Raw genomic sequence first — 17930 nt, 5'->3', positions numbered from 1 at the left:
AGACAATCACGGCCTAAAACTGGTCTTCAATAACAATAAGGGAAGAATGCCCACATGTATGTGGAAATTGAACAATGCTCTACAAAATGATCACCTGGTCAAGGAAGAAATAAAGAAAGAAATGAAAATCTTTTTAGAATTTAATGAAAATGAAGGTACAACATACCCAAACTAATGAGACACAATGAAAGCTGTGCTAAGAGGAAAACTCATAGCGCTGAGTGCCTGCAGAAGGAAACAGGAAAGAGCATATGTCAGCAGCTTGACAGCACACATAAAAGCTCTAGAACAAAAAGAAGCAAATACACCCAGGAGGAGCAGAAGGCAGGAAATAATCAAACTCAGAGCTGAAATCAACCAAGTAGAAACAAAAAGGACCATAGAAAGAATCAACAGAACCAAAAGTTGGTTCTTTGAGAAAATCAACAAGATAGATAAACCCTTACCCAGACTAACGAGAGGACACAGAGAGTGTGTCCAAATTGAAATGAAATGAAATGAAATGAAATGAAATGAAATGAAATGAAATGAAAAGCGAGACATAACTACAGATTCAGAGGAAATTCAAAAAATCATCAGATCTTACTATAAAAGCCTATATTCAACAAAACTTGAAAATCTGCAGGAAATGGACAATTTCCTAGACAGATACCAGGTACCAAAGTTAAATCAGGAACAGATAAACCAGTTAAACAACCCCATAACTCCTAAGGAAATAGAAGCAGTCATTAAAGGTCTCCCAACCAAAAAGAGCCCAGGTCCAGATGGGTTTAGTGCAAAATTCTATCAGACCTTCATAGAAGACCTCATACCAATATTATCCAAACTATTCCACAAAATTGAAACAGATGGAGCACTACCGAATTCCTTCTATGAAGACACAATTACTCTTATACCTAAACCACACAAACACTCAACAAAGAAAGAGAACTTCAGACCAATTTCCCTTATGAATATCAACGCAAAAATACTCAATAAAATTCTGGCAAACTGAATCCAAGAGCACATCAAAACAACCATCCACCATGATCAAGTAGGCTTCATCCCAGGCATGCAGGGATGGTTTAATATACGGAAAACCATCAACATGATCTATTATATAAACAAACTGAAAGAACAAAACCAAATGATCATTTCATTAAATGCTGAGAAAGCATTTGACAAAATTCAACATCCTTCATGATAAAAGTCCTGGAAAGAATAGGAATTCAAGGCCCATACCTAAACATAGTAAAAGCCACATACAGCAAACCAGTTGCTAACATTAAACTAAATGGAGAGAAACTTGAAGCAATCCCACTAAAATCAGGAACTAGACAAGGCTGCCCACTCTCTCCCTACTTATTCAATATAGTTCTTGAAGTTCTAGCCAGAGCAATCAGACAACAAAAGGAGGTCAAGGGGATACAGATCGGAAAAGAAGAAGTCAAAATATCACTATTTGCAGATGATATGATAGTATATTTAAGGGATCCCAAAAGTTCCACAAGAGAACTACTAAAGCTGATAAACAACTTCAGCAAAGTGGCTGGGTATAAAATTAACTCAAATAAATCAGTAGCCTTCCTCTACACAAAAGAGAAACTAACCGAGAAAGAAATTAGGGAAACGACACCCTTCATAATAGACCCAAATAATATAAAGTACCTCGGTGTGACTTTAACCAAGCAAGTAAAAGATCTGTACAATAAGAACTTCAAGACACTGAAGAAAGAAATTGAAGAAGACCTCAAAAGATGGAAAGATCTCCCATGCTCATGGATTGGCAGGATTAATATAGTAAAAATGGCCATTTTACCAAAAGCAATCTACAGATTCAATGCAATCCCCATCAAAATACCAATCCAATTCTTCAAAGAGTTAGACAGAACAATTTGCAAATTCATCTGGAATAACAAAAAACCCAGGATAGCTAAACCTATCCTCAACAATAAAAGGACTTCAGGGGGAATCACTATCCCTGAACTCAAGCAGTATTACAGAGCAATAGTGACAAAAACTGCATGGTATTGGTACAGAGACAGACAGACAGACCAATGGAATAGAATTGAAGACCCAGAAATGAACCCACACACCTATGGTCACCTATGATTTTTGACAAAGGAGCCAAAACCATCCAATGGAAAAAAGATAGCATTCTCAGCAAATGGTGCTGGTTCAACTGGAGGGCAACATGTAGAAGAATGCAGATCGATCCATGCTTATCACCCTGTACAAAGCTTAAGTCCAAGTGGATCAAGGACTTCCACATCAAACCAGACACACTCAAACTAATAGAAGAAAAACTAGGGAAGCATCTGGAACACATGGGCACTGGAAAAAATTTCCTGAACAAAACACCAATGGCTTATACCCTAAGATCAAGAATCGACAAATGGGATCTCATAAAACTGCAAAGCTTCTGTAAGGCAAAGGACACTGTGGTTAGGACAAAACGGCAACCAAAAGATTGGGAAAAGATCTTTACCAATCCTACAACAGATAGAGGCCTTATATCCAAAATATACAAAGAACTCAAGAAGTTAGACCGCAGGGAGACAAATAACCCTATCAAAAATGGGGTTCAAAGCTAAACAAAGAATTCACAGCTGAGGAATGCCGAATGGCTGAGAAACACCTAAAGAAATGTTCAACATCTTTAGTCATAAGGGAAATGCAAATCAAAACAACCCTGAGATTTCACCTCACGCCAGTGAGAATGGCTAAGATCAAAAACTCAGGTGACAGCAGATGCTGGGGAGGATGTGGAGAAAGAGGAACACTCCTCCATTGTTGGTGGGGTTGCAGACTGGTACAACCATTCTGGAAATCAGTCTGGAGGTTCCTCAGAAAATTGGACATTGAATTGCCTGAGGATCCAGCTATACCTCTCTTGGGCATATACCCAAAAGATGCCCCAACATATAAAAAAGACACGTGCTCCACTATGTTCATCGCAGCCTTATTCATAATAGCCAGAATCTGGAAAGAACCCAGATGCCCTTCAACAGAGGAATGGATTCAGAAAATGTGGTACATCTACACAATGGAATATTACTCAGCTATCAAAAGCAATGACTTTATGAAATTCGTAGGCAAATGGTTGGAACTGGAAAATATCATCCTGAGTGAGCTAACCCAATCACAGAAAGACATACATGGTATGCACTCATTGATAAGTGGCTATTAGCCCAAAAGCTTGAATTACCCTAGATGCCTAGAACAAATGAAACTCAAGACGGATGATCAAAATGTGAATGCTTCACTCCTTCTTTAAAAGAGGAACAATAATACCCTTGGCAGGGAAGAGAGAGGCAAAGATTAAAACAGAGACTGAAGGAACACCCATTCAGAGCCTGCCCCACATGTTTCCCATACATATACAGCCACCTATATAGACAAGATGGATGAAGCAAAGAAGTGCAGACCGACAGGAGCCGGATGTAGATTGCTCCTGAGAGACACAGCCAGAATACAGCAAATACAGAGGCGAATGCCAGCAGCAAACCACTGAACTGAGAAGGAATCAGAAACCGTTGAAGGAATCAGAGAAAGAACTGGAAGAGCTTGAAGGGGCTCAAGACCCCATATGTACAACAATGCCAAACAACCAGAGCTTCCAGGGACTAAGCCACTACCTAAAGACTATACATGGACTGACCCTGGACTCTGACCTCATAGGTAGCAATGAATATCCTAGTAAGAGCACCAGTGGAAGGGGAAGCCCTGGGTCCTGCTAAGATTGAACCCCCAGTGAACTAGACTGTTGGGGGGAGGGCGGCAATGGGGGGAGGGTTGGGACGGGAACACCCATAAGGAAGGGGAGGGGGGAGGGGGTTGTTTGCCTGGAAACCGGGAAAGGGAATAACACTTGAAATGTATATAAGAAATACTCAAGTTAATAAAAAAAAGAAAAAGAAACGATAGCGTGTCTTTAACAACTAGTTTGATCTGATTGTGTGAAGTTAAAATAGTGATTATATATATATATACATATATATATGTATATATATATATATATATATATAAAGTTCATCTAGTGTATTACAGAGCAATAGTGATAAAAACTGCATGGTATTGGCACAGAGACAGACAGATAGACCAGTGGAAGAAAATTGAAGACCCAGAAATGAAGCCACACACCTATGGTCACTTGATTTTTGACAAAGGAGTCAAAACCATCCAATGGAAAAAAGTTAGCATTTTCAGCAAATGGTGCTGGTTCAACTGGAGGTCAGCATGTAGAAGAATGCAGATCAATCCATGCTTATCACCCTGTACAAAGCTTAAGTCCAAGTGGATCAAAGACCTCCACATCAAACCAGATACACTCAAACTAATAGAAGCAAGGGTGGGGAAGCATCTCGAACAAATGGGCACTGGAGAGAATTTCCTGAACAAAACACCAATGGCTTATGCTCTAAGATCAAGAATCGACAAATGTGATCTCATAAAACTGAAAAGCTTCCATTAGGCAAGGGACACTCTTGTTAGGACAAAAACAACAACCAACAGATTGGGAAAAGTTCTTTACCAATCCTACAACTGATAGAGGGCTTATATTCAAAATATACAAAGAACTCAAGAAGTTAGACTGCAGGGAGACAAATAAACCTATTAAAAAATGGGGGTTAAAGCTAAACAAAGAATTCACAGCTGAGGAATGCCGAATGGCTGAGAAACAACTAAAGAAATGTTCAACATCTTTAGACATAAGGGAAATGCAAATCAAAACAACATTGAGATTTCACCTCACACCAGTGAGAATGGCTAAGATCAAAAATGTAGGTGACAGCAGATGCTGGCAAGGATGTGGAGAAAGAGGAACACTCCTCCATTGTTGGTGGAATTGCAGACTGGTTCAACCATTCTGGAAATCAGTCTGAGTTTCCTCAGGAAATTGGACATTGCACTACCTGAGGACTCAGCTATACCTCTCTTGGGCACATATCCAAAAGATGCCACAACAAATTTCAAAGTCACATGCTCCACTATGTCATAGCAGCCTTATTTATAATAGCCAGAAGCTGGAAAGAACCCAGATGCCCTTCAACAGAGGAATGGATACAGAAAATGTGGTACATCTACACAATGGAATACTACTCAGCTGTCAAAAACAATGACTTTATGAAATTCATAGGCAAATGGATGGAACTGGAAAATATCATCCTGAGTGAGGTAACCCAATCACAGAAAGACACACATGGTATGCACTCATTGATAAGTGGCTATTAGCCCAAATGCTCAAATTACCCCAGATCCACAGAACACATGAAATTCAAGATGGATGACCAAAAGGCGAATGCTTCACTCCTTCTTTAAAAGGGGAACAAGAATACCCTTGGGAGGGAATAGGGAGGCAAAGTTTAGAACAGAGGCAGAAGGAACACCCATTCAGAGCCTCCCCCACATGTGGCCCATATATATATATATATATATATATATATATATATATATATATATATATATATATATATATATACAGCCACCAAACTAAGACAGATGAAGCAAAGAAGTGCAGTCTGACAGGAACCGGATGTAAATCTCTCCTGACAGACACTGCCAGAATATGGCAATTACATAGGTGAATGCCAGCAGCAAATCACTGAACTGAGAACGGGACACCCATTGAAGGAATCAGAGAAAGGACTGAAAGAGCTTGAAGGGGCTTGAGGCCCCATATGAACAACAATGTCAACCAACAAGAGTTTCCAGGGACTAAGCCACTACCCAAAAACTATACATGGACTGACCCTGGGCTCCAACCTCATAGGTAGCAATGAATACCCTAGTAAGAGCACCAGTGGAAAAAAAACCCTTGGTCCTGCCAAGACTGAACCCCCAGTGAATGTGAATGTTGGGGGAGGGCAGTAATGGGGGAAGGATGGTGAGGGGAACACCCATAGAGAAGTGGAGGGGGAGGGGTTAGGGGGATGTTGGCCCAGAAACCAGGAAATGGAATAACAATTGAAATGTAAGAAACACCCAAGTTAATAAAGAGGGGGAAAATAGTTCATCTAGTATTTGCAAGTTTTGCCTTTTTGCAACAAATTGTCACCTTTTGGGGGTGTTCGCTCCTTCCCTGAGAACACATTTAAACCCATATCTGTAATTCTGTATAGTTCTGTAAATCGAGTGGTTTTAGTTATTTTCACACTGAACATTTTTCACCTCTTAAATTGTAAATACCAAGTAGACATTGAATAAAGGGATGGCTTCATTATGACATTTTCCTACAAGTATATTATTTATTTTGATCACATTTACAGTGCCCCCATATCATTATAATCGACTATCTGTTCCATTCCTTGTTTGTTCTCTTAATGGATCCTGCATTCAATGTTTAGAGTAATCTGTGGCCTTAGAGCTGATTCAGAGACAGAGATCTCAGAAAAACAAGCTAGAAAATACACCCAAGAGGATTCATTAATATACTATTTCTTAGAATCATATTTCCAGGGGAGGCCATTTCAGCTGGGAGATAAGGCCTTTTAAAGACAGCAAAAAGAATAAAGAAATAAAAGAGGCCACAAGCTCAAAAGACATAGTGTGCTCCTCGACAAAGCATCCATTCACCACTATGCTCAGGTAGGTATATTTAGGTGGAGCCCTTTGGACAAATCTTCTAATTTCTACTTCTTTCATCCACCTTTCATCTTACTCCCAGATGGAAGAAGGACTAAATAAATCTGAGCATCTGGACCCAAGACCAATTGGACAAATGACAAGGAGCTAGAAGATTTCTTTACATGAAACTTGTTGAACAGAAAGTTTCTACTCATTCTCAAATATGAAAACTGTAAGACATCTTGACACATAGAACACTAACAAAAGACTGTTACCTGACTGGCTCCCCCCTTATCTATCTCCAGAAAACGTCTGTAGATGAAAGGAAGGAATAGAACAGTGCTGACACCTGACATTGTAAGAATTCCTTCCCTACTTACTGACTTAACAAAACAAACCAATTAGGTACTACTGAAATGTTACTTCTTCCCTCCTTTACATTAAATAACCTCAATTACCATGCAGTTGAATTGTAACAAAGGTAGTCAGTTATGCTTCTGGTTATCTGACATAATGAGTATGTCTCTCAGTTAATGCAATGTGTATCCTCTGAGCAAGTCCAAAGCAGATGCCAAAGTACAAAACTACAATAACAAATTTGTTACTGGTTTTAGTTCCACTGTCCTTTCAATTACTCTATTTTAGGATTAATAAAGACACATTCAGATGTCACAAATACATGCACCTACTTTGTTGTAAATACACATCAATTTACACTACAGTAACAATATATCACTTTTGTCAAAGATACCATTATATAGCAGTTTAGTAATGAAAATATATATAATGGTCTACTACTGTCTTTATGTACAGTGATTTACTAGTATACCCTTGTGTTCTCCTTACTTCTACTTCTATGTGTGCCAATGTCCTACATCCTTGAGTCCTGCTACAGTATTATATCCTGTGCATTTTGTAACAGCATATCTGTGTATGCCTGTACTGGGACATCTATATGTTCTACATTCTGAGAATCTTCTAGTCTAGAGTTAAGTACCTCCTTTCCAGGAGTAATTTCAATACCCATCTTTATAACATTTATCAGGATACCAAGATACAATTAAAAGACAAATTTAGATATCAGCAACCAAATATATTTAAACATAAAAAAATAACATTTTATTGGAAAATCAATGTGCTAACATAAAAACAGTTAAAACATAAAAATTAGTTCTATAATAATAAAATTCAATTAAATCATCTGTTTCTAGGCAACTAAATATATCACTCAAAATGGAGTTTAGAAATTCGACATTGGGCAGTGGTTTCATCTTGGTGGGGATTCTGGATGACAGTGGCTCTCCTGAACTGCTCTGTGCCACAGTCACAGCCCTGTACATGTTGGCCATAACCAGCAATGGAGTGCTACTCCTGGTCATCACTATGGATGCCCGGCTCCACGTGCCCATGTATCTCCTGCTTGGACAGCTGTCTCTCATGGACCTACTCCTGACATCAGTTATTACTCCCAAGGCTGTCATGGATTTTCTGCTCAAAGACAACACCATCACCTTTGAAGGTTGTGCCTTTCAGATGTTTCTAGAACTGGCACTGGGTAGTGCAGAGGACCTCCTTCTGGCCTTTATGGCCTATGACAGGTATGTGGCCATTTGTCATCCTCTAAATTACATGATCTTCATGAGGCCAAGTGTCTGCTGGTTCATAGTAGGTACTACATGGTTCCTGGCATCTGTGATAGCCCTAGTATTTACTATCTACACCATGCACTATCCCTTCTGTCAATCCAGACAGATCAAACACCTGTTCTGCGAGATCCCTCCATTGCTGAAGCTGGCCTGTGCAGACACATCCACATATGAGCTGGTGGTTTATTTGACTAGTGTTTCTGTGTTGATTCTTCCTGTTGCTGTTATCATGGCATCCTATGTACGAATTCTGCTTACTGTATTCTACATGCCCTCAAATGAGGGCAGGAAGAAAGCCCTTGTCACCTGTTCTTCTCATCTGATTGTGGTTGGGATGTGGTATGGGGGTTCTTCACTCATGTATGTCCTTCCCAGTCAATTCCACAGCCCCAAACAAGACAATATCCTCTCCATTTTCTATACTGTTGTCACTCCAGCTCTGAATCCTCTCATCTACAGCCTGAGGAATAAGGAAGTCACTGGGGCTTTAAGGAGAATTCTTAGAAGACAGTTGTTGCCAATACAAACCACTTTCTAGGTAGTTCTTTTTAATAGCTATCTTCTAAACTTACTTCTTCCTTAAAGTCGAAGTTCAGCTATGAATACAATTGTCTTGGACAAAACAAACAAGTAGAAGTGTGTATCTGTTGATTTAAAAGTATGGAAATGAAACAACCCTTATTAAGTACTTTTGACATCTTCTCTATGAGATATTTTACAAAATAATTTCCCAGAGACAACTTCTATGTATATTTAAAAGAATCACTTCATTTTGTATTTTAACGACTAAATATTTGAGTGAGTTATATCCACATAGAAGGATTCTTTACACTTAGATATTTTTCTTCTTATTGTATTGTGGCTTTACATGGTGTGATGAGAATATTCAGGTCTGCTGTTACGGTACAGGGATTGGAATTCAATGTAACTTTCTTGTATAACTTAGAACATGTACATAACCTTTCTGAACCAGGTCTTTAACTTATAAATTCCCTGTAATAAAACACATATCTTATAGCATTTTGTGAGAGCTGATTATACAATACATATAAAGACAGACAGTGAAGAAATATTTTGATTATTATCTAGAATATGATGGTCACTTCATACATTTTAACAGTCTTTTTTTTTCTTTCCATCTTTATTAACTTGAGTATTTCTTATTTACATTTCGACTGTTATCCCCCTTCCGGGTTTCCGGGCCAACATCCCCCTAATCCCTCCCCCCTTTCGATGTGGGTGTTCCCCTTCCCATCCTCCCCCCATTACCACCCTCCCCCCAACAATCACGTTCACTGGGAGTTCAGTCTTGGCAGGACCTAGGGCTTCCCCTTCCACTGGTTCTCTTACTAGGCTATTCATTGCTACCTATGAGGTTGGAGCCCTGAGTCAGTCCATGTATAGTCTTTGGGTAGTAGCTTAGTCCTGGAAGCTCTGGTTGGTTGGCATTGTTGTTCATAGGGGTCTCAAGGCCCTTAAAGCTCTTTCAGTCCTTTCTAAGATTCCTTCAACAGGGGTCCCATTCTCAGTTCAGTGGTTTGCTGCTGGCATTCGCCTATGTATTTGCTGTATTCTGGCTGTGTCTCTCAGGAGAGATCTACATCCGGTTCCTGTCAGCCTGCACTTCTTTGCTTCATCCATCTTATCTATTTGGGTGGCTATATATGTTTGGGCCAAATGTGGAGCAGGCTCTGAAGGGGCGTTCCTTCAGCCTCTGTTCTAAATTTTGCCTCCCTATCCCCTCCCAAGGGTATTCTTGTCCCTCTTTTAAAGAAGGAGTGAACCATTCGCATTTTTGGTCATCCTTCTTGAGTTTCATGTGTTCTGTGTATCTAGGGTAATTCAAGCATTTGGGCTAATATCCACTTATCAATGAGTGAATACCATGTGTGTTTTTCTGTGATTGGGTTACCTCGCTCAGGATGATAGTTTCCAGTTCCATCCACTTGCCTATGAATTTCATAAAGTCATTGTTTTTGATAACTGAGTAATATTCCATTGTGTAGATGCACCACATTTTCTGTATCCATTCCTGTGTTGAAGGGCATCTTGGTTCTTTCCAGCTTCTGGCTATTATAAATAAGGCTGCTATGAACATAGTGGAGCATGTGTCTTTGTTAAATGTTGGGGCGTCTTTTGGGTATATGCCCAAGAGAGGTATAGCTGAGTCCTCAGGTAGTTCAATGTCCAATTTTCTGAGGAACCTCCAGACTGATTTCCAGAATGGTTGTACCAGTCTGCAATCCCACCAACAATAGAGGAATGTTCCTCTTTCTCCACATCCTCGCCAGCATTTGCTGTCACCTGAGTTTTTGATCTTTAAAACCAAATTTTCAATGAAGTTTTAAGAGGTAGCATTTGATTTTACATTGGATGCTTTTGTAAAATAACTAGATGTTTTGTTGCTATTTAAATGACCACTCTCACTGCTGGAATTTTATCTGCTGTGGTCTTACACAGGTCTTGTGCATGCTGTCATAACCACTGTCAGTTCATATGTGCAACTCTTCTGTTGTTTCTGAAAAACACTGCTTTCTTCATAATCATCTACCACTTCTCCCTTCTACAATTTTCTACCTACAATTCCACAATGATGTCTGAGGCTTTGGTGGAAGAGTTGTGATATACATGTCCCACTTAGAGTTGACCATTCTATAATCTCCTGTTCTCTGTACCTTAGAACACTGTGGGTCTCTGTGTTAATTTCCATCTGTTGCAAAGAGAAGAAGCTTCTCTGCTTCTCTCATGATTCGAGATAGATGCACTGGTCTGCGTGTAGGATAAGTCATTTTAGTGATACTCTTTCTTCAGCAGAATCATAGCTGTAGCTTCCCCTCATACATCCTATGAGCTGTCTAGACACAGATTCTTGGTCCCAGTAACTGTGCCAGATATGTGTTGAATTTTGTGGAGTGAGATTTTAAACCCAATCCAAAAGTTCTAGCTTATTTCCATGACTTTTACACTACTATTGCACAAGTGGGCACATTTTACCAGGTGGGTCATTATCATAGCTTACAAGGTCTAAGATAGGATCAGACTGATAATTTCTTTCCTTCAGTTCATCATTCTGTCACTAAGAAAGCTAGGCAATAAAGAAACTTCCAGGTCAGGTAAATACCAGTATGATATCTCCATGTACTATGATCCAAGCATGTTGTGTCTTTTATTTAAATTATTTTAGTTATTTATTTTTACTTTACATCCTGATCACATATTTCCCTCCCTCCTCTTGTCCTAATACTTCCCATCTCACCTTATTTCCCCACCATAATCTCATCCTACCTTTCTCCTCAGAAAAGGCTCAGAAAAAGGGAGGACTCCCATAGATATCAACCCATCTTATCATATCAAGTTACAGGAGGACTAGGTGCATCTTCCTCCATTGTGGCTAGGCAAGGTAGCTCAGTTAGGGGAAAGGGATCCAAAGGCATGTAAGAAAGTCAGATACAGCCACTGCTCCTGCTGTTAGGAGTTCCATCATGAGGTGTCTTTAGTAACCAATTGATGCCATCAAGTTCAGTGGGGTAACCAAGTACAATAACAATATCAAGCAATGTATGGAGTTTTATGGGACATTACTGGCAAGAAGCTTCAATAGAGATAATCCATTCCTACAATTGGACTTTTTCATGTTAGTCTCTGATGTCTAATATAAAGTATTTAATATCTGGCAGAGGGAATTGGGACCCACAATCTCTGCCTAGACAGATCATAGGGCTTATGAAAGAACTCTTAGTTGTTCCATTATGGGGTGACTCTATTTAAGCATTTTTAGTATATGTGTATGCTTGTACTTTAGAAATTTTCTGCAGTAGTAGTTTTTTCATGATTTTTCATGATCTTTTTCATGTCCTCAATGTTAGTTATTTCTCACCTTATTCCTCTGCCCTCCTTTTTCCTACCACATTTAACCACTACTGTTTCGTTATTTCCTCCCCCTTTTATATCTCTGTCCCTTGAATGTTGCCTTCCTCACATAGCCCCTCACTGATTCTCCAACCTCTGTGGACATCTTGAAGGAAACACACATATCTAAAAACTTAGGGCTAATATCCATGAATGAGTGAACACACAAGACATTTTTCTTTTTGGATCTAGATTATCTTAGCCAGCATGGTGTGCAAAAATAATGAAGCTCTATGTTTTTTGTATTATTTTTAATAACCCTTTCATTTCACTTTTACTTGTCACTCTCCCTTCTTTATTTTGTCTTCAGCTGAATTACCTACTGAGCAAGAGGCACAACTAGCTTTTACATACTGCCTCTTCTTGGGACTGGAGAGATGGATGAGAGGTTAAAAACTCAGCTGCCTTTCCAGAGGTCCTGAGTTCAATTCATACCAACCACATGGTGGCTCATAACCATTTAATATGAAATCCAGTTCCCTCTTCTGGTCTGCAGGCATACATGCAGCTAGAGTACAGTATATAAGGCTGTCTCCTTGGTTCTGCTATGTTTCTTTTCTTCATCATTTATAAAGATATTTAATCTTACATTCTACATCTTAAAAAGTTTCAGCGATGTGATCATGAGTATATGTGACTTTCATATAAACCTGAGTATTTTTATGGTACCCTGCCTTCACTATCAAAATAACATATACCATTATATTCCCCAAATTTTTCAAATTATTCTTCAGCAAATAATTATGCGACATTTTGGGACTTATCCATTGATGTTGGACAAAATTTTATTTAGAATAAAACAATCATGTACACATTGCACTCCTCTACCTGCATTCAAATCACACACCTACCTGCATCTGAACAATTCCCATGAGCTTCCATCATTACAACTGCCTGTCAACGGCTAACCTCTTTTAATACCCCTGGTCTCAGTTTTGCTTATATCTCTCAAAATATGCTGTTTTCAAAGACTAAATGCCATTTACATGTTCTTGATACAAAAGCATAAACATATACATAAATTCGGTTCATATGTCTCATAACTAGTAGAATTTGACTCCTTCCCCTGATAATCTTCTCCTGTCCCAGACTGGCTTGTGGCTCTCACATCCTACATGCAATCCTAGTGGGTTTCTCCTTGGATGGTCGGTGGAGCAAAAGTGGTGTCCCACCTGTGGCTTAGGAGTGAGAGCACTCCTGGCATACCAGCTGTCTGTGGGCAGGTTTTGGGTTCAAGGACTGTGAGACAGCTCCAGCTCTGGGCAAAGGACTTGTTAAGCTCCTTCTTAACAACTGAGTAGTACCCATTATGTAAATGAACCAGATTCACTCACACCCCTTCCCACAATCTTTTCCCATTCCCCTTCTCTTCTGAGAGAGTGGAGGACCCTCTAGATATTCTACCACCCTGGCATATCGGGACTTTTGGGGGCTAAGACACCCTCTCCTGCTGAGGCCAGACAAGGCAGCCCAGTTGGAGGAACATATCCCGCAGACAGGCAATGGCTTTTGGAATAGTCCTAGTTCTAGTTCTTCAAGACCCACATGAAGACTAAGTTGCACGTCTGCCATATATGTGGGTGGCAAAAGGGCAGGGTTGTAGTTCAGCCCATGTATGCTCTTCATTTGATGGTTCAGTCTCTGAGAGCCCCAAAGTTCCAGGTTAGTGACACTGGTGGTCTTTCTGTGGAGTTCCAATTCATTTCAAGCCTACAAGCCTTTTGTCAAACAATTCCACATAGTCCCCAAGCTCCATCCACTGGTTAGTTGTGGGTTTCTGAATCTGACTGAAACAGTTGCTGGGTGGAGCCTCTCAGGGGACAAGATCCTGTCTGCAAATATAGCAGAGTATCTTTAATAGTGTCAGGGATTGGTGCTTGCCCATAGGATGGGTCTGAAGTTGGACCAATTATTGATTGGTCATTCCCTCAGTCTCTGCTCTATCCCCTTTCCCTGCCTTTCTTGTAGACCGGGTAAAATTTGGGATCAAAAGTTTTGTGGGTGGTTTGGTGTCACTATTGATCCACTTGGGTTCCCACCTGGCTAGAGGAAGTGTACTTTTCTAGTTCCATCTCCAAAATGCTGTGAATTACAGCTATGCTCATCCTTATTGATTATTGGGTACTTCTTTTAGCCCTGTCTCATCCTAGAGATCCCCCCTACCTCCTCACCCCTATTAGTTCAATTCATTTTCACAGTCATCTATCCTTCTCCCCTGTTTTTCCCCACACCTCATCTGGGACCGACCATTCCACATCCCATTCCCTTCACTCCCATTTTCCTACTTTCATCTGCCATTTATGACTATTTTATTCCCCCATTCTAAGCAAGATTCAAGCTTCCTTGCTTAGACCTTCTTTTAGTTTAGCTTATTTTGGTCTATGGAGTATAGCATGGTACCTGTATTTTATGGCTAATATCCACTTATTAGTTAAAACATACCATGCATGTCCTTTGGGTCTGGGTTATCTCCCTCAGGATTATATTCTCAAGTTCCATCCATTTGCCTGTAAAATTAATGATGTCTGTTTTCAATAGCTGAATAATACACCATTCAGTGTAGACGTAGATATTTTTAAACCTACTTTTAATAAGGGCTCTCAAAAACTTCAACATCCTCTACTAGCCCACCATCCAAAGATAGGGGAGAAAAGATGGTAAATAGGACAAGGGAATGGTGACATCTTTAAAAGTAGTTCCTTGGGGTGATTCCAATCTCCTTTTGTCCTGATACCAGCATTCCAGTTCAGTAGTGTCAGGATAACAAACATGAATCAGCAGCAGTGGCATGACCCAGCAGAAACTGTCTAGACTCTGCCCAATCTTCAGGAGTCAGCAGGAGCCACCAGGACCAGCCTGGATGCCAGGACTTCTCAACTATACTTCTTTCAATGAAGCAAAGATCAGCAAACATGAAGATGAGAGACCAAGGAAGCATTTCAAAGCTAGCTAGCCAAGCATGCCTTCACTGTCCAATGAATCTTATTTATAGTCTCTCTAAATATCACCTGTCCTCCCACAGGTCTTGCCTCATCAAAACACCATATAAGTCTGTCCTAGAAGAACAGCACTAGAAGTTGCATCACATGATACAACCAGAAACTTCAACTTCAGTGTAGATGTACTATATTTTCTTTACCCACTCTTCAGTTGAGGAAATCTAGGTTGTTTCCAGTTTCTGGCTATTGACAATAAAGTTGCTATGAACGTTGTTGAGCAAGTCTCTTTGTGGGATGGTAGAGTATCTTTTATGTATATGGAGTGATATAGCTGGATTTTGAGGTAGAACTATACTGTTTTTCTGAGAACAGCCAAATTGCTTTCCAAAGTGGTTGTACAAGTTTGTATTCACACCAGCAATGGAGGAATGTTCCTCTTGTTCCACATACTTGTCAGCATATGCCATCACTTGAGATTTTGATCTTAGCCATTCTGATTGGTATAAGATAGAATCTCAGAGTAGTTTTGGTTTACATTTCCTTGATGATTAAGGACTTTTAAGTGCTTGTCAGAAATTCAAGATTCCTTTGTTGAGAATTCTCTGTTTAGCTCTGTACCCATTTTTAATTTGGTTATTTGGGTTGTGGTTAACAAAGAACTTGAGTTCTTTTTATATTTTGGATATTAGCCTTCTGTCAGATGTAGGGTTGGTGAAGATCTTTTCCAATCTGTAGGTCTACTGTCATATTAACACTTTCCTTTGCCTTACAGAAGCTTTTCAGTTTTATGAGGTTCCATTCATCAATTGTTGATATTAAAGCCTGAAGCATTGGTTTTCTGTTCAGAAAGATGTTTCCTATACCAATAAGTTCAAGGATATATTCCACTTTCATATCTATTAGATATTTTGGTATCCTGCTTTATGTTGAAGACTTTGATCCACTAGGACTTGAGCTTTGTGAAAGATGATAGATGTAGATGTATTTGTATTTTCTGCATGCAGACAACCAATTACACAACACTATTTTCTGAAGATGTTTTCTTTTTCCACAATACGCTTTTGCCTTCTTTGTCAAAAATCAAGTGTACATAGTTGTATGGGTTTATTTCAGGGTTTACAATTCAATTCCATTGATCAACCTGTATTACTATTGTTCTATAACACATGGTTTAAAGTCATAGGTGGTGATTTTTTTAATATCCTCAGTTTCTGTTGTTATATCTCCCTTTTCATTTCTGATTTCATTAATTTGGATATTGTCTTTGGGCCCTGTCTGTTAGCTTATGTCATTTTATTGGGGAATTGAGTCCACTGATTTTGAGAGATATTAAAGACAGAGACAGTTGATTGTTAGTTGCTGTTTGTTGTTGTAGATGGCATTATGTGTATGCAATTTCTTTTTTAGTTGTGAGATAATTAATAATTTGTTTTTTCTTTGGCGTAAGTACCCTCCTTGTGTTGAACTTTTTCTTCTAGAATACTCTGTAGAGTAGACATATATTTTTACTACTTTATATATTTTTGTTCTTTAATTCTCTTTTTATAGTCCAGACTCCATCCCCTTCCTGGTCTGCACCTGACCACTCCCCGTCCCCCCTTCCCCATATCTAAGAGAATGTCCCCATGCCACTACTTCAAACCCTACTCCCTAGGGCCTCAAGTCCCTCCAGGGTTAGGTTCTGTTTCTCTCACTAAGGCAATACCAGTCCTTCCTCTGCTGTATATGTGTTGGGGGTATCATAACAGATGGTGTATGCTGCCTGTGTGGTGGCTCAATGTCTGATAGATTTGGGGAGTCCAGGTCAGTTGAGATTGCTGGACTCCTGATGGGGTTCCCTCCTCCTCAGCTTCTTCCATCCTTTCCCTAATTCAACCATAGCGTTCCACAGCTTCTGACCATTAGTTGGGCATAAATATCTGCATATCACTCTTTCAGCTGATGTGGGGCTTCTCCAAGGGAAGGCATGATAGGTTCCTGTCTGCAAACACACCAGAGCATCATTAATAGTGTGAGGTCATGGGGTCCTCACCTTCAGCTGGATCCCAATTTGGGCCTGTCATTGACCCTCCACTTTCACATGCCATTCTCCAATTTTGTCCCTAAAGTTCCTTCAAACAGGATCAGAAATATTGACTGTGAGAGGGCAACCTCATACCTCCACTTGATTTCCTATACCTCCACTTAAGGTGGATTTTATGAGCTTCCCCCTCCACACTGTAGAGAACTTCATCCAAGGTCACTCTCATTGATTCCTGATAATCTTTCACCTCCCAGGTCTCCAGTACATTCTGGAGGGTCCCCAACTTTCTATTGACTGTTTCCATTCTTTCTGCTGGCCATTAGGGCTCCAGTCCCGTTCCCCTCTCCCAATACCTGATCATGTTCCCCTCTCCTCTTCCCTGTCCTGTCTCCCACACATATCCTCCCTCCCTCTGACCCTGTGACTGCTATCTTCTTGTTCCCAAGTGGGATTGAAGCATCCTCACTTTAGCCCTATAGCTTGCTAACCTTCTTGAGTCCTATGGGTTGTATGCTGGATAGTTCGTACTTTTGGGCCGAATATTCACTTGTAAGTGAGTACATACCAGGCTTGTCATGTTGGGTCTGTGTTACCTTACTCAGAAGGATATTTTCTAGTTCCATCCATTTGCCTGCAAAACTCATGATGTCCTCCTTCTTTATTGAAGGTTAGTATTCCACTCGGTGATTAAGCATATTTTCTGTATCCATTCTTCTGTTGTGGGAGATCTGGGTTGTTACGACCTTCTGACTATCACAAATAAGGCTGCTATGAGAATAGTGGAACATGTGGCCCTGTGGCGTGGTGGGGCATCTTTTGGGTATATACCCAAGTGGTATTACTGGGTCTTCAGGTAGATCTATTTCC

The 17930-nt window shown here is 39.9% G+C and overlaps 1 protein-coding gene across 1 annotated transcript; it reads left to right on the top strand.

Moving 5' to 3' along the window:
- Window positions 1–7779: 7779 nt before the first annotated feature.
- Or2ag19b (olfactory receptor family 2 subfamily AG member 19B) lies at window positions 7780–8730 on the top strand. The gene is given in 1 exon segment (NM_001001018.1): window positions 7780–8730. A coding segment is annotated over 1 exon segment (951 nt).
- Window positions 8731–17930: the final 9200 nt, after the last annotated feature.

This window comes from Rattus norvegicus, chromosome 1 (assembly GCF_021556685.1).
Source record: "Rattus norvegicus strain SHRSP/BbbUtx chromosome 1, alternate assembly SHRSP_T2T, whole genome shotgun sequence".
NCBI classification, from domain to species: Eukaryota; Metazoa; Chordata; class Mammalia; order Rodentia; family Muridae; genus Rattus; species Rattus norvegicus.
The sequence above is the reverse complement of the archived record's forward strand: the minus strand, read 5'-3'. Positions and strand labels throughout refer to the sequence as shown.